Source organism: Serinus canaria, chromosome 18, assembly GCF_022539315.1.
Source record: "Serinus canaria isolate serCan28SL12 chromosome 18, serCan2020, whole genome shotgun sequence".
Taxonomy (NCBI): domain Eukaryota; kingdom Metazoa; phylum Chordata; class Aves; order Passeriformes; family Fringillidae; genus Serinus; species Serinus canaria.
In genome coordinates, this window is record NC_066331.1 from 7,076,392 (window position 1) to 7,101,528 (window position 25,137).

At 57.6% G+C, this 25,137-nt stretch overlaps 1 protein-coding gene across 4 annotated transcripts; it reads right to left on the bottom strand.

Moving 5' to 3' along the window:
- Nucleotides 1-251: 251 nt before the first annotated feature.
- RNF157 (ring finger protein 157) lies at nt 252-23,759 on the bottom strand. 4 transcript variants are annotated; one of them, XM_009094467.4, is made up of 20 exons: nt 23,586-23,759; nt 18,488-18,606; nt 15,865-15,953; nt 15,217-15,363; nt 14,567-14,684; nt 14,411-14,477; nt 14,222-14,265; nt 13,799-13,846; nt 13,498-13,569; nt 12,550-12,709; nt 11,484-11,596; nt 10,933-11,171; nt 10,729-10,837; nt 10,429-10,540; nt 9,792-10,003; nt 9,594-9,659; nt 9,090-9,138; nt 7,511-7,621; nt 2,902-2,942; nt 2,317-2,450 (listed from the first exon to the last, which is right to left on the bottom strand). In XM_009094467.4, exons 1-19 carry the CDS (start codon nt 23,671-23,673, stop codon nt 2,902-2,904), a joined length of 2,004 nt encoding a protein of 667 aa, XP_009092715.1. In that variant the 5' UTR covers nt 23,674-23,759; the 3' UTR covers nt 2,317-2,450. The 4 variants fall into 4 exon arrangements, with proteins under 4 accessions (XP_018774654.1, XP_009092715.1, XP_018774652.1 ...); XM_018919109.3 differs by lacking the exon at nt 2,902-2,942 and having other exon boundaries at nt 252-2,450; XM_018919107.3 differs by lacking the exon at nt 2,317-2,450 and having other exon boundaries at nt 2,902-6,914; nt 15,865-15,926.
- Nucleotides 23,760-25,137: the final 1,378 nt, after the last annotated feature.

Here is a 25,137-nt window from a genome sequence, read left to right on the forward strand (position 1 = left end):
CTCACCCTGCCACCATGAAATGACTCTGGACACTTTGTCGACATAAGATACCCTTTATTAAACATACTCCTAAAATCCAAAACATGCTCAAAGCAAAATCATAAGCAGCAATCTGGTTTCCTTCCTTAAATCCCTGACACATGGGTCACTGGAACAAGGGGCTGTCACCTTCCACCCCTCGCTGCTCTGGCAGCTCCTGCCTGCCCCTCATCCCTTCTGGGTGGCCAAGGACGGCGCTGATGTCACTCATGCCCAAATCCCGTCTCTCCTGTGCCACCCAGAGGATGGATTCCTTGCTCACAGCCAGGCAGCAGCACTGCTCGGCCACAGCATCCTCCCGGCTCCTCTCCATCGCTCTGAGCAGCGAGGGGCAGCGCCCGCCCGCAGCCACCCCGTGCCTTTGTCTGGCTGCTCCTGCAGCCTCGGGGACACCGCTCAGGGGAGCCAGAAAACCCTCACGGTCTCTCCCTAAGCCCTCGTTCTGCTGGCAGCCACAAGCACTGTTGGAGCCTGTGCCAGGGTGCCAGGCCAGCTGTCCTTGTACCCTTTGAAACCACGAGGAAGGCTGGGCTTTTGTAGATGAGCACCAGCCCCATTTTCTCTTCCCTCCTTCCCATGCTGGAGGCTTAGGGGAGAGATGGCTGCCGTGGTTTTGTCAGCTCAGCATGACAGTGGACCTCCAAAGCTCCTCCTGTGTGCTGCTGTGGCTCCTTAGGGCTGGGACCCCCAGCATGTCCCCAAGCAGGCCACAGGGCTTGCCCCCATCACTTGAGCTCTCCCTGTCTTTGCAGCTCCCACCTCACATGCCACAGGTCAGCGTTTTGGAGACGTCACCCCCTGACATCAAACACCCAGCCCTGGGTTCCCAGGGGGGAATCTGGGAGCTGTTGAGCTTAGAGGAGACACAGCCAGCCCAGAGGAGAGAGCAGTGGGATGGCTGACTCCAAACCCACCTCTGGCAGGACCCACACAGAGCAAGGTAGAGAAAACACCCCCAGCCCTCAAAAGGGCTTCATCCCTCTCTAGGAGCCACAGCCATCATCAGCACAATTTCTCTGCCATGGGGATGGCACTGGGAACCTGCTTCCACCCCTCCAGGGACACTGCTTCCAGTGCAGGAACATCTCTGTGCTAAGATGGCTCTGAAATGCAGCTCTGAAATGCTCCTGCAAAGAGGAGGAGGTGGCCTTTGCTGCCACAGACATGTGACAAAGCCAGGTGGGGAAAAGGGAGGCTCAGCTTCCCACCCTGGGCTGCCCCAAACAGCTCCAGAACAGAGCCTGCTGCATTGGGATACAGGGTCTGATGCTGCTCCTAGTGATTTCTGACTGTCCCTGATGCTCTCTGGAGTGGAGCCTGGCCTCTGCCAGAGGCCCCAGCAGGCCCCCAAGGTCTGTGGCTTTATCCCTCCTGCTTTACTATCCCTGTGTGTCTGCCCTTGGGGCAAAATCCACTTCTGCTGCCAGCCCAATGTTGGCCAGAGGGATGGGGATGGAGATGGGGGCAGCTCCCACACCCTCATCCACCCCTTGCTACAAAGTGTTATGGGGAGGGCAGGACAGGTGGCATGGGGTGACACTTTTGGCACTTGTTCCAGAGAGAGGGCACAGCCCAGAGCCCTGAGCTCACAGCAGGGCGGAAGACAGAGGATAAATTGTCAATTTATCAACCCCAGGGGCTGATGATGGGGCTGAGGGCAGTACCAGGTCTCCTGGCCACCCCTGCCACATGCTCCATGCCCTTGGGAACAGCAGCCTGGGGCCAGGCCCAGGAGCCCAGGTGCTGCTCAGGAGGAGAGCAGAGCAAGGGGGAACTGTGAGGACACTGTTACTGCCAGTGCATTAATGGGGATATCCCATGGCATGGGGTCAGCTCACGGCAGGGCAGGAGCACGGGCCAGCAGACTTGGGGGGAGACAGCCTCCCATGAAAGTCAGCAGCTCATGCACCAAGAATGCCAATCCCAGCACTTATCCTAGACCCCACAACCCTGAACTGCATCCTCCCATTGTCCCTATCCACATCCCAGAACCTCCTTGGTGAGGTGTCCCTGTCCCATCTGCTCCACTCTTTGGCGGAGAGGAGCCTGGGGGTGTAAGATGACTGGGGTGGGGGCAGGAGGGGACCCCAGCCCATCTCCATTGGGGCTGGAGAATGGGAAGGTACTAGTGGGGGGCTCCAAAGTAACATGGCTTTCAGCCCCACAGAGAAGTCGAGGTTACTGTCTTTTCTCTTGAAATACAGTCCTGGTACAGCCGAGAGGTGGTGGTGACGATGCCCAGGGTGCTCAGACCCCAGGGTCCCTCTGGGTGGGCAGGGGGCTCCGTGCCCCACCGAGGCTGAGCCCTCACACGGGCAGGGCGCCCGCTGCCTGCTCCGGGTCCGGGGGGCCAGGGGGGCAGCGGGGCCAGGTCTGCTGCAGCCCCACGTTGTTGTTGGCTGCCTCTGGGCCTGGGGGGAGAAAACAGGGGTTAGGGGCTCCCAGAGCCCAGTGGTGCATTGGCTTTTTTTTCCACAGGGGGTGTGATTTATTCTCCCAAAGTAACGCCCACCTTCCCAGCCCCCCGTTGGATTTTGGCTACGGTGAAGGCTGGGGGGGTGCCTGCACTTACCTCTCCAGGCTGGGGAGCCCCTTAAAGCCCCAATTTTCCAGGAATGCTGAGGGCCAAACGGGAAGCACAGCACAACCATTGCTGGGTTTCAATAACCCACATGAAGGGGGCCACCCATGCCCAGCAAGAGGCCACATGCAGGTGTCCTGTGGGGCTGCAGGTCAGGCACCAAGGGATGTCCCCTGGCCTGGGTGGTGAAGGGGCCACCAGCAATGGGTGACAACCCAGTGCCAACCCCCCGGGGGACAGGGCACAGGGCAGGCACAGCTCTGGGGGTCTCATGGTCTCACCTATTCCTCAATGTTAATGGGGCAGGAATCCGGCACAGCGGCTGCGTGGCAGGAGAGACCAGAAGGCACATGGTGAAGGCGGGAGCGGCAGGGACACGGGGACACGGGGACATGCACATGAGCAGCACACGGGGTGACAGGGCGGCCTGGGTGTCATTGCCTGTGAACGGGTCTGGGAGGGGGTGGGGGAGCTGCCACCAGGCACGGGGTGAGGGGTCCCTATGCTGGAGCCCCCCCGGGGTTTGGTGCCAAGGGGAACTGAGGGGTGACATGCTTGTGGTGCCCGGGCAGCTGGGTCCCCGCATGCCTCCTCTCTGGCCACAGGCTCCCAGGGCAGGCAGCACCCTCCAGCTGGGGTAGGGGGATGGCAGAGCTCGGCCCGTGGCTTGTGTCCCACCACCAAACCCATCAGAGGCTGTGTGGTGCCCTTAGGAAGGGGGTGCACCCCTGAGGCAGCTTGGCTGCACCCTCGAGCGAGGCTAAGCCCTGTGCCCAGGGCAGCTCTGAGCTCGAAGGACTGTGTGAGGGCATGCCAAGGCCAAGGGGTAAGGCTTTCTCAGAGGGGGAGCAACAAAATCCTGCTGCCTGCTGATTTATGGGAGGTGACAGCTGCCATTTCGAGTGGCTTTTCATGGCGAGCTCAGACTGGAGAGCGAGGCATGTTAAGTCTGCAGATCCCAGAGGGAATGGATAATTAAACAGGACCACATGTACATGCACACGGAAATCCCATTAAGAGCTTGTTATGGCCTAAGTCACTGCAGTGCCCCAGTGCAGAGACCCAGCTGCGCTCAGTGCACCCTTGAGAGGAGCTGGGCTGGGGCAGCAGGACATGGTCTGGCCCTGGAGCAGGGTATCAGCCCTGTGCCCACCCACCTCCCACCCCTTGTGCTGCTGGAGAGGTCTCCCCTGCTGTCAGCAGCTGGCAGACCTGCCCTGGGCAGACCAGCTCCCAAATCCATCCTGGTGAAACCCAAATCCATTCTGGTGAAACCCAACCGCGTGGCCCGGCCCACTGCTCACACCTCACAGCTCAGAGCGTCTGTGGCTTTAAAGCAGCAGGAGCCCTCAGGGGTTTTCAGGTTCTCTACAGCAGCTGCCCAGCCCCCCCACCTCGGTGCCAGACTTTCTGGCAGATGTCTTTCCCCAGTTTCTCCTCCCAAAGCTGTTTTTCCACCCTGCCCCCTGCAGAGGCTGCAGCCAGAGGATGCTCTGAACCCTGGGGACAGCCCCTGCAACTCCTGCCCTGTAGGATCCACACAAGAACATGGATCTGTAGGTTTTAGTTAAACTTTGTGTCCTAAAATCCCTGGGATGGAGACTTTTGCCTCCTCACAAAGCTCTTTCCCACCAGACTGGAATCTGCAGAGATTTCAAAAGAAGCTTTGAGGAACCACATCCTGCACCTTCATCCATCACAGAGAGGACAAAATCATCATTATCAAATGCCACCAGCTTGGAGACTGTCCAAGAGACTTGATGGACTTGGAGAGGTAGACTCTTGAACACCACAGGTTTCAAGGGCCAGGATGCAACTGCCTTCCCTACAATCACTGAGTGGGGTTGTCATGAACGGGGTACGAGCCCTGAGAGATTTTATGAACCATACAGCCAAAACAAAACCACAAAACATGCAACACCCCCAGCCTGTCTCACCATGAGCCTAAAGGAATGTAAATTTAAAGACACTATACTGATCTTAACTCCTTATGCTATAGAAGCTGACTGTACTCTAGAGGGTTTAAGGGTGTCCAGCATACCCTCCACAACTGCTCCAAAAACTTTTCCCAAACCTATAAAATCAACTCCGAACATTTCAAGGTCAAATTGGTTGAACAACAACAAATACTGCTTAATCCTAGTCCTTAAAGAGATGCAGACCAACGTTTCTGCTATCAGAACCAAAACATTAATCTTTTACAGGTACCTCCTCTACTGACTGGTTTTCCTGGCTAAACCAGAGGCTGTTACCTCACACATCTTACTGATATATTGGGAACTGGAATAGGAGTATTGAACAATATCAGTCTTGAAACTCTGACTGATCAATTGGGTGCAACCATTAATTATTTGAAACACTACAGATCAACCCTTAAGGTCTTCCTTATCTGCTCTTAGAAACACACAGTGGTCAGCTTCAAATATCAAAATTATCCAAATGCTAATGACCAAGTGGCTGATGGTCTGGAAATGGCTCAAAGCAGTGTCCTCAGCACTCAGCTGTATTCCAGCTCAGTTGTGGTTACACTCCTCCAGTTCTGGGATAGTCACTGAATGAGAAAAGGGACTTTTAATCATTCAAATTTGAAAAGGCATTTAAATTCTGGTGGTCTTCAATCAAATTTTCTTATGTCCCCATCATTAGTAAGGTCAGTGTTTGCCCAAGCAATACAGAGTGCTTCTGTACGTGCCAAGCACCAAATCCTGGTGGTAGGAATGGGATTAGGTCCATTGGAGCACTGAGCATGGCCTTTTAAGAACAATCACACACATGCATGGCAAACCACCCATGTAGATTGTTGTGTGGTGAGAGAATGCCAGGGGTTTATATGTGAAAGTAATATTCTGATAGCATGACCTGTGTTGGACAGAGAACTGTGTCTATCATTTGGAAATGTCTCCTGATAATGGCCCTGAATCCATCCCAGTGTCCATAGGATAAGGGTGTGTGGGTGTGTGTGTCTAAGAACACCTTGTGACAATTTAACAGCGGGTCACACAAAGATACAGTTTTGTAACAACTTGAATCCATGTATTTGTAACTTCATCTATAGAGCAGGGTGGGACTTCACCTACTCCCTACCAAAAACTGCACCAAAACATATGTTAAATGAGTTACAGGACATTTGGTCTACAACCCCTACTGAATGGATTGTTAAAAACTGGTTAAAACCTGCTGGAATATCCTGATCTACACAAACTGATACAACAGCTCAAAAAGGAAAGCCAGAAAATGATAACGGTCCATTATTATGTGGAAAAAATGCCTTGTATCCTACAGCGAGTGAAAAGGGATGGAGTACGGTGTGTCTGCCATTCCCAGGGACCATGGAGAGCCCCAAAGCCCCACTCTGCACCTCCTCAGCCCTCTGCTTTTCCCCACAAATGCCGAGGCTGCATCACCCCTCTCATGCAGCACAGCTGTTGCTGAGCGCTGCAGCTGCTGGACACATGGACAGCTGTGGTGGCCAAAGGATGGAGAGGGCATCCTTGGCTGGGCTCAGCCCAGGGACCAGCTCCTGCATGCCAGCTCAGCGCACACCTCACAGCAGAGCAAGAATTTGACCCTGTGCTGGAGCCATCTGGGCTGCAAAGCTCCCCCTTCCTCATCCTCCCCCCGGCACAACCAAGAGGGATGCAGTCAAGGATGGCTTTGGCTGCTGCCACAGCCAGGGGATGCTTTGCCAGGCCTTCCAGCAAAGCAGAGGTGCTGCTGGGACACCCCCAGCCTCCCCAGGCCAGCAGGACTCAGCCAGCTGCTGACAGAGGGTGATGGAGAGGACACAGAGCTTTTGTGGCAGACGCCTGTTCCTCCCCAAGAGCCTCAGCCGTGTTTCTCCAGCACAGAAACCACCAGGAACAGGCAAGGCAGCAGGAGAGGAGGCTTTCCCAAAGGAGCAGAGGAAAATAAAGGATTTCCCCTCCTTCCAGTGGGTTTCACCCACCCTCTCGGCTCTCCAGCACCTGCTGCAGGTCTGGGACCTGCCACAAAGTCAGCTGAAGGGGCAAGGCATGGGCAGAGTTGCTTTCAGCTTGTCCACAAATGTATTGACTGAGACCCCTTGGAGGGTGTTTTGGCTTTTTGGCTCGTTTCCTCACACACAGGCTGGGGAAGCAGAGCCTGCAGGGCTGGGCAGGGTCCCCAGCCCACTGCCCCCTTCCACACAGGGGCCAGGGGTGTTCAATACATTTGTCACCTTTGGGCAACTCTGGGCAGGGAAGGGGCACAAGCGTGGGTGGAGAAAACCGTGTTGGCACAGAGCGAACATGAACTTTCACACAGACGGAGGAGCCTGGGGGGAAGGAAGAAAAAAAAGGGATGGAGAGCAGCTGGGAGGAAATGAAAGTGGAAGGAGGGTGGGGGAGAAAGCATGAAGAAATGGGAAAGATGGATGAATCTTGGGGCTCTGTAGAAACATGACCTGGTGGACACACCCCATCTCCCTGGCCTTGGAGGGAGGACAAGGCAGGCAGCCCCTGCTGTACATCTGGACTGCCTATGGATCACACCCCAACACAAAATACTGTGCCCACCACAAGCCTGTACCAGGCTACAGCTGTGCCACACAACCACTTTCCTAAGGACTGGTGCCTCCTGGGGTGCCAGCAGCCCCCTGGCCAAGGGACAGAGAGTCCCAGCAAAGCAAGACTGTAGCTCCCTGGGGACATCCCAGTCTGGACAGGCCACCCTGACCTATGGGTGGTGACATGGCTGGTGCTCAGCCACACAGAGGGATGGCAGAAGGGGTGCAGTGAGGACAGCCTGGCAGGAATGGTGGGAATGATGGTGATGGGAGGGGAACTATGGATGCAAAGGGCTGGGGGGATGCAGGGAAGAGTGGAACTGTCCCCCCCACCCCAAGTTCATGTTCAGCAGACGGCCACTCACCAGGTAAGCAGGCCTCAGAGCACAGTTTATTGTCCAGCGCTCTCACGTGTGCGATGCCCATGTCATTGTTATTGTCACACCTCAGACCGAGGAAAGCGCCTGTCCTCGGGCCTGGAAGGGAGTTAAGGCAGTTACCGCCGCGGCCGCGCCTGGGCTCGACATCGCCTTTTGGCACTGGGGCGTGGCACTGCTGGGGCTTTTCCTCTCCCCTCCCCAGCCTCTTTCAAAACAAAAAATGACGCAGAAACGATGCATCGGGGTGGGAGCGGGTGAAGAGTGGACAATAAGGCCTGGGCACGGCCCCAGCTGCTCCTCTCCTTTCACCGGCCACATCGGAGGGCAGCGGAGCAGCAACGATGCGGCTGCGGGCACAGCATGAACCTGCCCAGGGTTCAGCCAAACCTTCCCTCTGGCACAGCCAGGCTGTGGTGGCACCCATCACCTCCTGCAGGAGCCTCTCCAGCACCAGCAGTGCAGTGAAAGCTGCATGGATGCCAGGAAGAGGCAGTAGCTGGATGCGTGGGGCGAAAGAAGCCGTAGCCAAGCTTTTGCAGGGGGGATGGAGGCTTTTGGGGATGAGGGAGGGAACTCTGCTTCTTAGCATCACTTCTCCAAGAGATCAGCCCCCAGGTTCTTACCTGCATCCATCAGATGCAGGTGACTGAACCTCAGGAGGGATGTTCCCAAATGTGCCAGTACCCCTGCTGAGCTGCAGGACTGTGTCCTAAGGAGAAAGGCCATCCTGCTCCCAGAGCCGTTGGGATACCCATGGATGTCCACCACAGCCCCTGGTTGCTCCTATTTGTTATACTTGAGTCTCCCCTTCAGCATGAGCCTCTCTGCAGGTCAGAGGCCATGATTTGGGGATGGGTGTTCCTGCTTTCCAGCTTGGCTGAGCATCCGGGTTGGATGGGGAAAAAGTTTTGTTGTATTTTCGCTAAAAAGAGACTTGGAAATGTGGGAGGGGGCACACTGTGGGCCTCCCTGTTGCCCAAAAGCAATCCAGGGCAGTTGGTGGCCAATGGCATGGAGGTGACCACATCTTTCCTTGGCTGCCTGAGCTCAAGGGAGGAGGTGAGAGAAGCCCTCGATGTCCGTGTGTTGACTTGCAAAAGCACAGTGAGGACAGGCCAAAGAAAGTGAGAAAAGCATCCCAGAGGGAACAGCTCTGCAGCCCCTTCCTATGGGAATCAGCCCAGACACTGATTTCTACAGGGGAGAGTTTCAGAGATCTGAGAAAAGACCTTGGCAAGGGAAAAAACACAGAGAGAGAGAGAGAAGCCTCTTTTCCATTTGGCTCCTTGGAAAAACCACTGGGTCCTGCACACCAACCATGGCCTGCTCCATGTCCCACACTGAGCTCTCTGGTCCCCGTGGCTGGCTGGCTCCCTCACCCACTGGTGCTCAGCCCCCTATGGGTGCCCCTGCTGTGACAGATATTCCTCTGGCTCCAGTGCCCGCAGGGTTCCCCAGGGCTCTCCCTGATGGCAGTGGGGGAGCTGGGGACAGCACAGCACCTCCCACTCATGGTGACAGTGAGCTGAAAGCGAGGGGACAACAACGACCCAGGGCCTTTTACCGTCTTCCTGTGTGGGAGAGGCGTCCTCGTCCTCCAGCACATCGTTGCCCTGTGGCACAGAGAGAGGCAGCGAGTGTTAGCCCAGGGCTGTGCCAGGGGCTGTTCCCAGGTCCCTCTGGGGGAACACCCCTGGCCCTGGGGATTCCATGGATCAGGACTGTCGGTGGGCACAGCCCCACTGTCCCATCCATCCCCAGGGCAGCCCTCAGGGACATGGATGCGTGAGCAGCACATTTCTCAGCCCAGCCCTGGGAGAACGTGGTGCCAGCTGCCCAGCTTCCCCCTTCATGGGCACCACTGGGATCCCCCCATGATGCTGGGTGACACCCCAGCTCTGGGCACAGCTGGGATCCCCCCATAGTGCCAGGTGACACCCCAGCTCCAGGCACAGCTGGGATCCCCCCATAGTTCCAGGTGACACCCCAACTCTGGGCACAGGTGGGATCCCCCATAGTGCCAGGTGACACCACAGCTCCCAGTTCCCTGGGGGATGGTTCTGGTTACCTCGGCATCGCGCTCCTCAGCAGAGATGCTGACAAAATTCAGATCTGGGGACTCCACAGGTGTTGACTGTAGGAGAAAGGTGGGAAAGATGAAAGGAAAACAAAAAGGGAAGTCTGGTGCCAGTGGTTTTGGAGGAGGAGTTAGATCACATGGGGAAGCTCTCCAAGCTGGGCTCCACCAACAACCCCCAGTCCCCACCTCTCCATCAGAGGCTGTGGCACTTGCGGCCGCAGGCGAAGGGAGCATGTCCCCCTCCTCTTCCTCCTCCTCTTCTTCCTCTTCCTCCTCTGTGCCAGGGGCGATGTAGGAGCCAGACATGGAGGACACAGTGTCGGTGCTGAGCTGCGAGTGCTGGCTCTGGGAGGAGGCCATGGACATGACGGACTGAGCCAGGCTGCTGCTCACGGGCTCTGGGGGAGAGCAGGGGCTGAGGGGGCTGCTGGACCCCCCCACCCACTGGTGGGAGTCATGGCACAGCACCCACTCATGGAAGAGGAGCTAATGAGGAGGACTGGGGTGCAGAGGAAGGACTGGCTGCACACCACGGAGATGTGATGGGTGCAAAGCTGTCAGCAGCAGATCCCCAGGGCCCACAGCCCCCCATTTCTGGGTCTACAGGGTGACAAAACAGGCATGATCAGTGCCCCTGTGATTCCCATCTCCAGGTGTACAGGTGACAAAGCAGAGGTGACACCCTGGGGCTCCATCCAATGTTCATGTCAGGGACATTGGCTCCATCCAATGTCCATTTGCATCCCCCCACAGTGTGACAGTCCTGAGATCACAATGCCACTCTCCTGCCCTGCCAGTGCCTATGAGTCCCTCCATGCTGTACCTTCTGGGGACGAGATGGTGGAGGACAGGGGTGTCCCAGTGCACGAGGACTGGTCAATGGCTCCTGATGATGATAGGGTGAGGTTTTCACTCTCTGGGGTTGCACCACATTCCTGGAAGAGGAGCCCATAAGACGGATGGAAAGGGGGATATTCAGCATGGATGGCCCATCTCCTCCAGGCATTCTCATGGATGGAGGCAGAGCCAAGAGGAGCAACCTCAGCCAGTCTCTCTGGTCCCTCAAACCTGCTGCCCCCCCAGTGCCTCCACTCTTTACCAGCAGGTTTTGGACAGTGCTCACCTCCTCATGCCGGGCTGGGGATCTCCTCCTGGCCACCCTCAGCTCTGACTCAGTGCACGACTTCTCATCCTCCTCTTCGGGAAGGATGGAGGAGTTCTGTGAGATGGACCTGGCCAAAGGGGCAAAGCAGAAGGTTTCACCCCTGCCCACAGCCCCCAGACCCCCTGAGCACCCCCAGACTCCCATACCCACCCCAGGACTCACTTGGAGATGCTCTTCTTCAGCTTGAGCCCCGGGGGGCCGCAGTCAGGCAGGCGTTCAAGGGGTGACAGGCCCCTCAGGGGGGGCAGGGGGCCATCGCTGCCGTAGGAGGGCAGGGTCCCCACGCCAGGGGGGTCCCCCAGGGCTCTCAGGGGCAGCGCGGCCGGCGACGGCGTCAGTGGCCCATTGAGGGCCTCCAGCAGGGACACCACCTCGTAACCCGGGGGGATGTTCTCCGAGGACTGGGGAGAGGAGCATGGGGTGATCATGAGGACCATCATCCTCCCTGGGCCATTTTGCTGATCCCCTCACTCCCAGTGGGATCAAGATGCCCCAGGAAGAAGCTCAAACTTAGAGACACTTGGCCAAAAACCATTTTTCTCTTTCTTTTTTTTTTTTTTTTTTTTTTTTTGTAATATCAATCCTACATTTTTTTACAAGAAGATTTTACAATAAATAAATAAACAAACCCTGTTCTTCAGAGACACATGGATGCCCAAACCTCCCCATTCTGGTGGAAGGGGCCAGGGTCCCACCTTCAGCCAGGCACTGACCGAGTGCTCCTCGGAGTCCGAGGTCTGCGAGGCGATGATGGGGTTGAAGCTGGTGGGCGAGAGTGGGCCCAGTTTTTTCCTCATGGCTCGGATTTGAAGTAAGGCTCGGAAAGCTGGGGCAGCAGGGAAAAAAGGGAGGGGTGAAACCAGGCATTGAAAGGAGACCTGTCAAAAAATGACACTCTGTTCCCAAGAGGGGCATCCCCAGTGGGGCTAGAGGGACTGCAGAGCTTGAGGGTGGGAGATGCCAGCCCATTCCCAGAGCACTGGTTGGGCAGCACCTCCAGTGCTGCATCCAGTTCTGCCCCCTCAGTTTAGGAAGAATGTTGAGATGCTTGAGCATGTCTAGAGGAGGGCAACAAGGCTGGTGAGGGGCTTGGAACACAAATCCTGTGAGGAACCACTGAGGGAGCTGGGGGTGTTTAGCCTGGAGAAAAGGAGACTCAGGGTGCCCTCGTCACTCTCACAGCTCCTGAAAGGTGCCTGTGCTCAGCTGTGGCTGGGCTCTTTCTCCAGGCAGCACTGACAGAACCAGAGCACACAGCCTCCAGCTGCACCAAGGGAAATACAGGTTGGATATCAGGGAAAAGTGTTTTCCAGAAAGGTGATAAAGGTCTGGAATGGCTGCCCAGGGAGGTGGTGGAGTCCCCATTCCTGGGTGTGTTTAACAAAGCCTGGATGTGGCACTGGGTGCCAGGGCTGAGTTGAGGTGTTGGGGCTGGGTGGGACTCAGTGATCTTGGAGGTCTCTTCCAACCCAGTGATTCTGTGAATTCTGTGAAAAATGACACCCCATTTCCCAAGGGGGGCATCCCCAGTGGGGCTAGAGGGACTGCAGAGCTCAAGGGTAGGAGATGCCAGCCCATTCCCAGAGATGCCAGCCCATTCCTAGAGCTGCCAGCCCATTCCTAGAGATGCTAGCTTATTCCCAGAGATGCCAGCCCATTCCTAAAGATGCCAGCCCATTCCCAGAGATGCTAGCTTATTCCTAGAGACTCCAGCCCGTTCCCAGGGCTGCCAGCCCGTTCCCAGCGCTGCCTGCCCGCCCGCAGCTCCCCCGCCCTCACGCAGCCTGCAGATGGGGCAGTTGTTGGCCTGGTAGCGCAGGGTGTCGGCGCAGGTGTTGCACAGGCAGAGGTGGCGGCAGGGCAGGATCAGCGTGTCCCGGACGTCCGACAGGCACACCACGCACTCGGCGCTGTTATCGCTCACCTCATCCTCGGCCACCTGCCCAGGGCACAGAGGGATCTGGTCGGCCTCGGGGGTCCCCGGCCCGTGCTCTACAATACTGGCTGGGTGCTCAGAGACAGTTCTGCCTGTGTCCATGGGCTGCCTGCTCGTGAAATGCCCCCCCGGGATCTCATTCCTCTCCTCCAGGAGGCTGGGAGATGAGGCCAAAGGAAACAGAAACCCAAACTTTCTCCCCAGTTTTTACATATTAGAGCGGAGCATAATGTTGCCCTGTTCTTCTAAGCCTTCTGATGTAATGAGCTTCATTCTTGTAATGAGCTTTCTCATGCACTTTTATATAAATAATTATTGTTTTATATTCTTTTCTAGAAGAGGAGAAATTTTATGGACTGTTGGTTTGTCCACTGTCATTGGAGAGGTGGCACTCTCATCCCCCACGGTCACTTCTAAAAGTCTGTAAATGTTGAAGTCAGAAAATAAACTTCCCTTCTTTTTACCTTGGAGGTTCTAGTGTGCATGTGGTTTTATTTCACGTCCTATAACAACAGCATAAGGCACATCCCATGCCTTGAGCCCCATGCTCCCCATGTAAGCCATAAGCCTTGCCCCAAGCACCACAAAGGATGAGGGGAAAAGCTCAGTCCTTCAGTTTTCTGCCTCCAGCAGCTTCAATGCCAACATAAAATGTCCCCAGACATCACCAGCTCAATGCTGTGCTGCAAACTCACCCTAAGCGTGTTTCAGTGGCCAGCCCTGTGCTAGGGGAAGGGAAGAAGGGATGAGGGAAGACCCCTGGGATGCAGGCAGGGGATGCAGGCACACACCTTGGAGTCCTGTGTGTTGTACTTGTTCTCGATGCCGTAGATCTCCTGCAGGAGGTAGCTCACACCATCCACCTGCAATCCCATGGGCAAGGGGTCAGCAGCAGAGACACCTTGCCCAGAGCCACCAGGGCTCCCAGCCCCCTGCTTAGGCCAGTCCTCCTCCCCCCAGCATCCAGGGGTTGTCTTTGCATTGATAACCTTGAAATTGCACTCCCTAGGAGGCAGGGGAAGGCTGGGAGGGGCTCCCCAAAACCCCTCAGTGCCTCCCCTGCAGGGTGTGCAGAGACACCTCAACACTCACCACTTGCTTCTGCTTGAGGGGCTTCACACAGAAGGTGCCATCACTGTGCTGGAGGGAGGAAAGAGCACAAGGGTGGGCACCCTTGGGTGCTGTGCTGGAGCACCCACCCACCCTCTGGCTGTCACTTCTCCCTCCCCTCTCCCAACAAGCCCATTTTGCAGGAATTCTGGCTTTTCCTGACAGCCCAGCACCAGGTAGCTGTGGGAAGTCACACACACTGCAAAGCTGGAGAGTTGTTGGAGGAAGGAAGATGGCGTTGAGCCCAAATGCCTTAGAAGAGGGTGCTTAAAATGAGGGAATAGTCCCAGGATTTGAGGAGCAGCCCAAAACACCCCCATCCCAATTCCCAGGGATTCTCCAGGCTCGTGTGCCTGGTGGGTGGTGGAGGCAGGAGGAGGGGGATGGCCCCAGCTTGGCACTTACCTTCTCAAAGGTGGCCAGCAGCACATGGCAGTGCCCACTGTGCTCTGCAAGACACAAAGGAACACTCAGGGCTCAGGGGACAGGCAGAGCCACGGCAGCAGTGAGGAAAAGCAGGAGGCTCTGCCCAGCTGGCATCACAATGCCAGCAAATGGGGAAAGGCCATCCCAGCAAGGAACCCCCCTCCTCACCCTCTCCTTCATCCACCACTGCCTGCACCACCATGGGATAAACCTCGCGGTCCAGGTCAAAGCCCAGCTGCAGAGAGACAGAGGAGGCTTGGTGAGGTGGAGCAGCGCTGAGACTTCCTCCCGCCCCCACCTGCACGGGATGCTGTCAGGACCCACCTCCTCCTCACTCCACTCGGACGGGTCGATGGTGTGGGAGGGCACACAGAACTGCTGGCACACCCCTCGCTTGTAGTGCACCGTCTCGGACTGCAGGTTGTTGTCCCTGGGGGTGTAGCTGTCCCATGGAGAGAGGACAGGGTCAGGGCACCACGGGTGTCCCCACACCCCTCCTGCTCTCCCCAGATCACAGAGATGCCAGGAAAATGGGAGGGGGGTGTTTGTCACTCGTCCCCTCCCAGATGCCTCTTGGGGCTGAGGTGCGAAGTTCTAAAAAAAGGCTAAAATAATCCACAGGGTAAAGTAAACACAGGACAGCCAGCACAGCACAGGAGGGGACAGGGACAACTCCACAGCCAACCTGGAGGCGTCTGGGGACAGAATTATTTCCCCATGTCTGCATTGTGATCTGAAGGTAAAAGGAGGGAGCAGGATGTGACAAGGAGGGAGGTGGCAGTGGTTGGCAAGGACCTGGTGGTGGCACTTCAAGGAAACAAGGAGCCCCCCTCCAATCTCAGCTGTTTCCTGTCCTGAAGAGGAAAGATGCTCAGGGGGGGAGGCTCCATGTCCATCAGGCAGGGACACACCCCAGGCTTGGGGGGACATAGGCCACGCTGTGGGGTGACACAGGCCTGTTTGGGGCCCCTCACCTCGCCACCCCGTTGTGGAATTCCTCAGTTGCCTGGTAGTAGATGGTTATGGCCACGCGGGCGTCCGTGTCGAAGGTGAACTCCACGTTGTAGTGCACCTTGGCTTTGCTCACTTCTTCCCCCGGGGTCTTCACCTCCTCCGAGCACCTGGGGAGCACAGAGGGTCCAGGAGATGGGCTTTGGGGTGCTCCAGGGCTAATCCCCTCGGCACCAAAAGGGGCTGCTGCCCTCCCTCAGGGGACACTGAGGCACAACAAGAGCGGCTGACACGCCCAAGGTCGCTCCTGCGGGCCGGGAGGTGCCGCAGACAGATTTCAGCCCTAATCCCGCATCCCCCGGCCCTGCCGCAATCCCCAGCCTCCCTCCAGCAAAGCCTTTGGAAGGATGGGGGAGGAAGAAGAAGAAAAGCACTTCAAAGGCAGCGCTAAGCTCCTTTAATCCTGCGGCACTGCCTGTGCTGGCATGCGGGAGCAGGGAGGGGAAGGCAGCGGCTCATCCTCCATCGTGCGGGAATGAGAGCAGCCCCGGGAGCCGGGAGGGAAGGGCAGCGGCTCATCCTCCATCCCGCCGGAATGAAAGCAGCTCCGTGCCCAGCATCCCTGGGGGCACCCAGCAGGACCCTCCCTGCCCGCGGGGGCCAGGACTCACTTGACGAGGCGCAGGGTGTCCTTGCGGATGTTGATTAAACTCCTGAGGGTCTTCACGGGTTCCTGAGGAGGTGGAGCAGCATAAGGGAACTAGGACGAGAGAGACACCGCTGAAGGCAGAGCACACGGGGGCACTGCGGTGGCTCTGGGCCCCCCCGTGACCCCAACACCCTACAGAGAGAATTGGGGTGGCCTGGGCATCCTGATAGGTGCTGAACACCTGCAGCACCTGCTGGCACTTGGGTACCAGGCATCACAGTGACAGGGATATCCCTCCACAAACAGCAAGCCCAGGACAGCAGCGACAGTTCCACTAGGGAGGGGACACACAGAGGGGCGTTCCTTGTCCCTTTGGCTGGAGGGCGAGGGGGATCGGGGGCACAGGGCAGTCACCCAAAATTGCTTGTTTTCACCTCACCCACTCAAATCATACCCAAACCAGCCCTGGCAGGAAAAGCACCTATGGGTGCACCCCCCTTCTCTGGGTGACAAAGGAGGGAAGGGGGGTGACAGGGGCTGTGGGGCTGGGCAGGATGGGGAAGAGTCACAGGCAAATTGTGTTCTGCAGAAACCACTTTGGGCTCTTTCGCTCCCACATGTAAAAAGCACTTTTTGGGGGTGGTTGGAATTTTTTTTTTAATTGAATTTTACAAGCCAGATTTTGCATGTCAGAAAGGGGCTATTCAGAGGATGTTTTGCATCTCCTCACTTTCAATCAAGCTGAAACACAACAGAAAAAAATGGGTAACGGCTGTGGTGAAGTTAAGAATGTCATCCACGTGCCTACAGCAACATTTGGTGAGGACCAGCTTTTGCTGAAGTGAAATAAAAACCACCCTCAAAAGTCTGTCTTGGGGTTTTTCTACAAGCAAACCCAGCAGCTTTGTGTGGGCAGGGAAACCCAGTGGCACATTTCAACAGTTCCTGGCTTCCCCTGTGCTCTCTGAGTGCCTCCAGCAGCTTCTCTGCTCCTCAGCCCCTGCATGGTGGCAGCTACTTAAACCTGCAACGCCCTTCCCAGCCCCTTGGGAACCTGTTCCCAGCTGGAAAATCCAGATTATCATGTATCCATGGAGGGGAGAGCCTGCACAGCCTCCGGCTGCCCTGCACATCCCTGTGGCAGCAGCGCTGTTCATAGCTCAAAGTGCTCTGCTCACAGAGGACTTGGGACACAATTCTTCCAAGATCACCTGACCCTTGATCCCCAAGGAATCCAAAATTAATCTCCCATCAAAAAGCAGTGGCCATCTTTAATGTTTCCACCCCCACCAGGGCTCTCCCAGAAGGTCAGAAAGCAAAAGTATCACAGCCAAGAATCATCAGGACAGCACTTGGAGGCAGCATCAGAGAGCCCCAAGCACTGCCTGGACACAGGCTGGGACCAGAACCAACACAGATTCTCCCCAGCTCCTCCCTGAGCCCCCAAAACTGGCCTGACCCAGAAGTCCAGCCCCAGAACTGCCCCTGCTCCCCAGGGATCTTGGACCTCGGTCACAGCTCTGCAGCCCAGAGCCATCGGTAATTAAACCGGAGCATGACAGTTTAGCTCGTGATGCTGTATTAATTCTCTCTGCTGCTTCCAAGCTGTTCCTTTGCCTTCCCTGCTGCTCTGCTGACATGGGAACTGCTCACTGGGCAGTTTAGAGGCTTTTACTGTAATCAAGAGGATTTCTCAACACTCACTGCTGGAAGAGACCCTGAGTGCTGACGTCTCATTTTCAGGGAAGCAGAGAGGAGGGAGGGAAAGGCTCTGCCTTTGGCCACCCAGTGTTCCTGTGCTTTGTGGGTGCTCCTGACCTGGCTCTGCCTGGATCCCTGCTCTGGCACAGCCCCAGGCTGGACACTTCCCTACTGAAGAAAAGCTTTGGAGACTTTTAAGTCCTCACCCTGAATCTTATGAATATTTAACCCCCCAAACTCCTCCAGCCAGTGCTGGTGAGTTGTCCCACTGCTGAGAGGTACCCAGATGAGGGGGGACATCACTCCCAGCCTGAACCCCTGCTGTTATTTCATCCCTTTCCAAAGGTAGCAAGCACAAAAACCATCTCCAGGAGCCTGGATTGTAGGGACCCTCCTCCAGCTGGGTTCCCTTGTGCCCTGAAACCAGCTGAAGCTGGCAGCACCCAGCACTGCAAAACCCATCCATGTCCCCCCCAGCCCCAACCTACCCCTGGCCTTTTCACTTTATTTTATTTTTATTTTATTTTATTTTAATTTTTTCCCATTCCTTGCTAGAGCTTGGGGAGTAATTTCAACTGTTCCTGTCCAAGCTGCTCTACTACCCTGAACCACACCAGGGCCCCTGTGTTGAGTGCCCTCCTGTCTGGGATATGGACAACATGGAGAAGGCAAGAGAAAACTCAGGTCTTGGAGAGGGAATGAGAAATGAGCTCGATAAATCAGCCCAATTCCCCTCCACCACCAGTCCGAATAGGACACAGGCTGCAGCGTAACCCAGCCCTCGTATGAGCCATCAGAGAATGCGCTCAGCCCGCTCCAGGCGGGCTTGGCAGGCTGTGCCCGTGGAGGGGACAGCCAGCAGCCTCGTCCCGCACCCCCTGTCACGCAGAGCCCCCGCGGTTTGGGACGGGCCCCGCCGGTGCCCGGCTCCCCCCGGTACCCACCACCACGGGCCGGTTGCCCAGGAAGTTGAGATCGCTGTTCTCGCCGAAGAGGTACCCCTCGGGGTGCGTGGAGTCGAACTTCTCCCCGCCCATGATGAAGTGGTTGGCGAAGTAACTCCCTGAAACGAGAGCACAGCGAGCGCCTGAGCCGGGGGGGAGGAGGGGGCTCCGTGGAGAGGCACCAAGCCACCGGATCGATGGCTCGGAGGTGACTTTGTCCCCGGGGTCACCTTGCAGGGAGCCTTTCTGGTGGAGTTCACACGCTGAGAACCCCCAGGCAGGCAGAGGCTGCCAAGGGCCACGTTCCCTGCCTGCCCTCCCCTCCTCCTGCATCCCGCCCGCCCCAGCACCAGGGTCCGAGCCGGGATGGGGAGAGCCCCATGGCAGCGCTGGCCCTCGGGGCTGCTCCATCCCTGGGACTTAACAGTGCCCGCTCCCCTTTCCCTGTCTAGGAAACCCCTGTGAGCCCCAGCATGGCCTGAGCCACCCAAGGTCACCCTGACCTTCAGCCATCCCCACCCTGGCAGGAGTGGATGGATCCCGGGCCGTGAGAAGGGAGAGGAGACGGCCCCTGGGGCAGCAGAGCAGCGCTAATCCTGGCCATAAACACCAGCTCATGCCCCGAAGGGGGCAGGAGAGGCAGGGGCACGGCCTGACCTGCCAGAGAGACCCGGAGGAGCCAGGCTGACTCCCACATCCCCGGGGATGCTGCCGGGAACGGCAACATGGAGCCGGCAGACAGCCCAGGGCTGCTCCTGCCCAGAGCCCGATGGCACAGACCTCGTGTGCCCCCCAGGGCAGCGAGACCCCAGCCAGACACTGCCCAGGTTGGCTGCAGCTGCCTCCTTGAAGGAGGGCAGAGCACAAATGACCTGAGTTCTGTCAGTTCTCAGCCTGCAGCCTTCCCTAGGAAGGGCTCACCTGTGCAAGGCAGGATTTTGGGGTCCTTTTGACCCTCCAGGAGGTCAGCACCTGCCCTACAGAGTGCTCCACATTGCCCTGGGTTCTTTCTTCCAGGGTTCCTTCCTCCCTCACAGAGCCAGAAATGTCCCGGCCCCGAGCTGGGAGCAGCCCCCAGATCAGGCACTCCTCCACCCCATGAGAGTTTCCTCCCAGTCCAGCCAGGAGACAACTGGTGCCTGCTCCTTGTCTGTGAGAGCTGGACTGTGTTGCCGCACAGGAACTGGCCAGGCAGGAGGGTTGGGACTTGAGGTGGGGAAAAAAGGGAAAGGGAAAGGTGGACAGGGATGTGGCAGCAGCAAGGGATGAGCAGAAGCACCAGGAGTCAGTCAGATATGGACACAGTGTCCTGCATCCTGAATGCCACAGTGACAGGGTTTAGCTTGTAAAAACCCCGAACCCATCAGCACAGATCCACCTGCATCCCTCTGGGGGACACCCCAAAACCAAACCTTTGGGGAACCACAGATAAAGGAGCTTAAACCTGGGCTGCAGCTCTGCAATCATCTTCCAACAGAGGCAGGGACTGTCCAGGGCTGGATCAGGCTTTAATCCTGCACTGAAACCCAAAAGGGAGCCCAATGCCCAAGGGGAGGAGTAGGGGGGATCCAATTCTGGGCCAGGAAGGAGGAGTGGGGTCACAGAGCTCTGCCCCAGCCCCATGGCACAGCCATGCCCGGATGCAGCGAGCCAGTGAGCAAACGTCGACCATCAATTATTGATGCCTGCTGCTTTCAGGTCCCATTTTCCATCTACATAATTTATAGGCAGCTCGCCTGGAAGGACTCGGCCAGGTGGAAAAAAAAGCCTCAAGAGCAAAGTGCCTTCAGAGCTGCCTGCAACAGCACAGCCAGGGGAGAACAGGGCCATCCAGAGCTCTTCCTGACACTGACTTGGAGCAAGAGCAGGAGATGGCAAAAATATTACATTTAAACATGGAGAAAAGCCACCCCAGCAGTGAGGAAAAGCTGGAAAATGGAGCACAGGCTCTCTGTGATTGGCCCAGCCACAGTTTAGCGAGTGCTGGCGGCTCCCACAGGATGGGCAGAGCAGGTGAGGACCACACTGACATCACCCAGTCTCCCTTCCAGGGGTTGGGATCATCCCTGGGTGCTGCAGGCTTCCAGCACATCCCTCAGAGGCTTCAACTCCCTCTTGACAGCAGGCAGAACCAGCTCTGTGCTCCCTCCCAGGAAAAGTTCTCCTTGCTAAACAAGAGGCTTGAGTCGTGCCAGGCTTTTCCAGGAAAGAACCAGCACATCGGCAGGAGCGTGTCTGTGACTCCCTGGACATGGCTGGGGGGCAGGGAAGCACCTTCCCAGCCACAGCCACCTTATTATGGGCTGACTGTAAATCCAACGCCTACTCCTGGGGAAGGAGAGCCTGTCAAGGACAGCCACGTCTCAGGAAGGGCTGCACAGAGCAGCTGCTGGAAAGGAGAAATAAACCACAGTGGCCTGAGATTCATGGCAAAAAATGTCTTTGTGTCCTGCACATCTGCTGGCACCAGCACACACCTGGCAGCAGCTGTCAGTTCCTTTTCCCCATGAGTGCAAGCAATGCCACCTTGTCCAGCTGACAGAGAAGGGTGAGGACCCTCATGTGTGCTGTGCTTATGGCTCTGGCACGCAGTGACGTCCTGCACTGTGCCCAGCCATCACTGCCCTGCTGAGCTCTGGTATTGCAGCCTCTGGCTCTCCAGCCTTACAGCATCACTCTCCAAAGCTGCTAAACCAGAAAAGCTCATTCCCAGCTCATCCACACACCCCTGGTGAGGGAAGCACAGGTTTGCACAGCCTGCAGTCAGCCCAGATGGGTGGCATGGCATGGTGCTGGCACAGGGACACCCTGTGGCCACGGGTGCCAGCACAGGGTGCTGGGATGGGCTGGTTAAAGGCTCTGGGTGCTTCTGCCCCTGGGCAGCCCATTATTTAATTCTGTGCTCTAAAGCAGGCAGCCAGAGCCAGTGGCAGCCAGAGCTGAAGCCAAACCCTGCCACAGCACTGCTGTGTCAGCCCTCGGCTGCCACAGCTCTGCCACCACCTGGGCTTGTGCCCCCACGACTGGGGGGCACTGCTGCATTAATCCCTGTGCTCCTGCCCCCAGCCAGGGCCCTGCTCACAGCCCTTTGTGCCCCAGGGGAGCTCGGTGCAAACCTCAGCTGAGGACAGGGGCTGAAAGCTGGAGACTTGCCCCAGAAGCCGTCCCAGTAGCAGGCAGTGGGCTCCATCTACAGCCCCCGCTGGCTCTTCCTCCCAGTGGCAGCCACAGAAGTAAATCTCTGCCTTTGTTTCAAAAATTGTGGTTTAACTAATCCCATTGACACCCTGTCTGGAGGGGATGGGACCCCCAGGATGGGGAGATGCTAAACTGGGACCAGACACAGCTGCCCTGTTCCCACAGGCTGCACTGGCCATCCCAAGAGAGCCCAACAGCCAAAGCCACATCCACAGAGAGAGGAAAATGCCCCAAGGTCCCATGAGATTCCCCTCCAGAACCACATTTCCTAGCCAGTGGCTGTTTCCAGGTGGCTTTTGAGGTGAGGGAAGTGCTGCTGCCACAGCAGAATCAGCTCCTCTGCCCAGCACATCCTCCCTCGGCTGCCAGCAGCGCTGAAGGCAAATCCCACCGGATTAAAGGCAAACCAGCCATAATCTCCCAGGGCCACCAGCCTGCCCTTGTCCCTGTGCAGATGGCTGTGTCACCTGGGCACCTCCAGCCCTTCTCCCGAGGACCCTGGGCAGCAGCAGGACCATCCCCCCCAGCTCTGCCCAGACCCAGCAGTGGGACCAGGCCAGCTGAGCACAGCCAAGAGCCCCAGGCTCCCCCTGAAAGCTGGAGTTAAACATCAGCCTGGTGACATCTGCAGCTGAGATGAGTTTGGAAGGGCTTCCCTGGATGCACTTACACCCTCCACCCCTTTGTACCCCGATATTTCAAGAGCCCCTAAATAAGATGGGGTCCCAAGGGAAAAATTTGTAATGCACGGAGACACCGTCCCTACAAAGAGCAATCCCATGGATGGGCTGGTCCAGCCTCACCTGGCATCAAAGTGACAGAGGCCTTGAAACCACGTAAAAAAGGGAGCTAGGGGAGCCCTGCGGGAGGCCAGGCTGTCAAGGATCAGCCATCTCCAGCCAGCTGTGCAACCTATTTTAGATTAAAATTAAAAAAAAAAAAGGCCAGTACAGCTTTTCAGGACAAGCGCAGGGTTTGTGTTGGGCTGTGATTCTTGCTAAGGAGGTCTTTATTTGTAATTAGTGAATAATTTGTCACAGCACTAACAATCCAAGCATTTACCTTATCCTATTAAATACCAAAATAGTTACCTATTAATAATATTTAGTGCTGCAAGGATCCTGTGCAATCTCCTCTCATGCACACACGGTGCTCCGGGGCATCACCCACTGGGGCCGGTATTTTTGCGGCTCTGAAGTGTTGCCCACCCAAAGGCTGGACCCCAGCACCCCTCCCTCCCCCTCGGACACCTGCTCAGCCCGGCCCTTGCAGGGAAAAGTGAGGCACGGAGGGGAGGGACGGATTTTCCAAGGTCACGCACAAGGTTTGAGACAGGGCCGGATCCAGGAGCGGGAGATGAATCACCAGCAAGCCTCGAGGCACGGAGAGGAGCCGGGAAGGCGAAGGCTCCCCACGGCAGGGGCTGGGGTGCTACGATGGGGCAGAGCCCTGGGAAGGTGGGATCCCCTCCAATCCCTCCCACCCCAGCCTCCCTCATCCTCCCGGGAATTTAAACGCAGGATTTTCCCGAGCAGCCAGCACCGGAGTAACCGGCTATAAAAAGCAACTCCGGAGCCCGGTGCCGCAGACCACGGCTACAGAAATAATTATGACAATAATGTTATTAAAGTCGCGTCAACTCAGCCAAGTTTGGGAAGCTGGGTGTACGGGCAAAGGGGCGCACGGAGAGGGGGACCCCCATCCCTCCCGTGCCGAACTCACGCAGGGTGCCCCGCACCAGACCCAGATTTTCAGGGTGCCCCCCGTGCGTCAGGGTTTGCTTTGGGGTGCGCAGGGTCGCCCCGCCCGGAGCAAGGTCGTGCCCGGCGCCTGCCCGACTCGCTCCCCTCTTTCCCTCCCCATCGGCGGCACCGGGACCCGAGACACCCCGGGGGCTCACCGGATTTCGGGGGGTATCTGTAGACGGAATTAGCGGGGATATCCACTTCCTCCACCCCTGCGTTCTGCCGGCTGGTCAGAGCCCCCATGGCCGGGCCGGGCTCAGCGGGCGGGGGGCTGCGGGGACTCCTCCCGCCCGGGACCGGGACCGGGACGGGGGCCGGGAGCGGGGCTGGCGGCGGCCCCCGCCCGCAGCATCCTCCGCTCCGCTCTGCGCCGCGCCCGGCACCGCCTCCGCGGCACGGCGGGGCTGCGACATTCGGGGCGGGGCCGGCATCGGGCGGCACGCCCCGGCCCGCCCCGGCTCGGTCCGGCTCGGCGCTGAGCTGGGGGGGACGAGATGCTGCCGGGATCACCCTGCCCCGGTGTCCACCACCCACCCAGCGGCGTCCCCCTCAGGTGTCACTTATCTGACCCCCGCGGTTGCACACGCGTGCCCACAGTGCCACCCGCCTGCCATCCCCCGTGTCACCCAATTGCCTCCAGTACCGCTCAGTGGCCTCATCCGCCACCCTCAGGCATCCCGCAGTGATTTCTGTCCACCACGGACCACCCTCCTCCCATCCTCGCCCCCAGCCCCACCAGCTGGGTGGCACCGAGCAGCAACCCCACCCAGCTCAGGGACCCCCGGGGCAGACTGGCCGTGGTCCCTCTGTCCCTGTACCCCCTGCCGCCAGCGTGTCCCCTGGGAGGAGGACAAGCCCCCACTCTTCTCGACAGGTTATAGGGGAAAGGATTTTGTTCACCTGCTGGCACAGGGACTGATCCCCTCCAGCAGCGTTTCAGGGGAGCGCAGCGCTGCGGAGGGGCCGGGTTGGAGCCCCCCCCAGTGCTCATCTCCATCATCCCCATCCTGCCCTCCCAGCTCCGCTCCACACCAGGGGCAGCTGCACCCGCCCTGGAGACACGGAGCTGCCTATCCGCTCCAGTGCGCCCCGACATATTCCCCCAGTTCCCCCAGAGTTAAATTACTGGGAATAACTGGCCACCTCGTCATTTCCCACTTGGAGCCGAAGAGGAAGGATGGACCCTTTGACCGCTCACTTAAACCCGCCGGTGATTAATTAGTCCGGCAGCGCCAGTTAGTGGAGCATCACATGATTTTGATTTGAGTTGATAACACGAGTGCTATAAATATCAAACGGGAGATGTGCAGGGAGGCGGATCAGCTGCCCTGATGTCCTGGGCTACTCAGTGGTGACGGGCAAAGGCCGTCCCTGGGGGTCCTCCCTTTGTCCCCTCCCTGCAGAGGGACACACGGACCCCTCTCCCAACTGCTTCCTACCCACACAGCCCCAGAGGCAGCTGAGAAAAGCCAAATCAAAGAGCAGCCCGAAGTGGCTTTGTACCCTGTTTGTCAGCCTGTCACTGTCACACCGGGACCCACATTCCCAGCAGTGACACTATGTCCGTGCTGCTGGATGTCACACCTGGGCTGGGTGCCAGCGGGAGCACCGGCCGAAGAGGAGGATTTAAGACTCCATGATCTTAAAGGTCTTTTCCAACCCAAATGGCTCTCGGAGGAGCCGAGGGTAGCATCCACACCGGGAGCC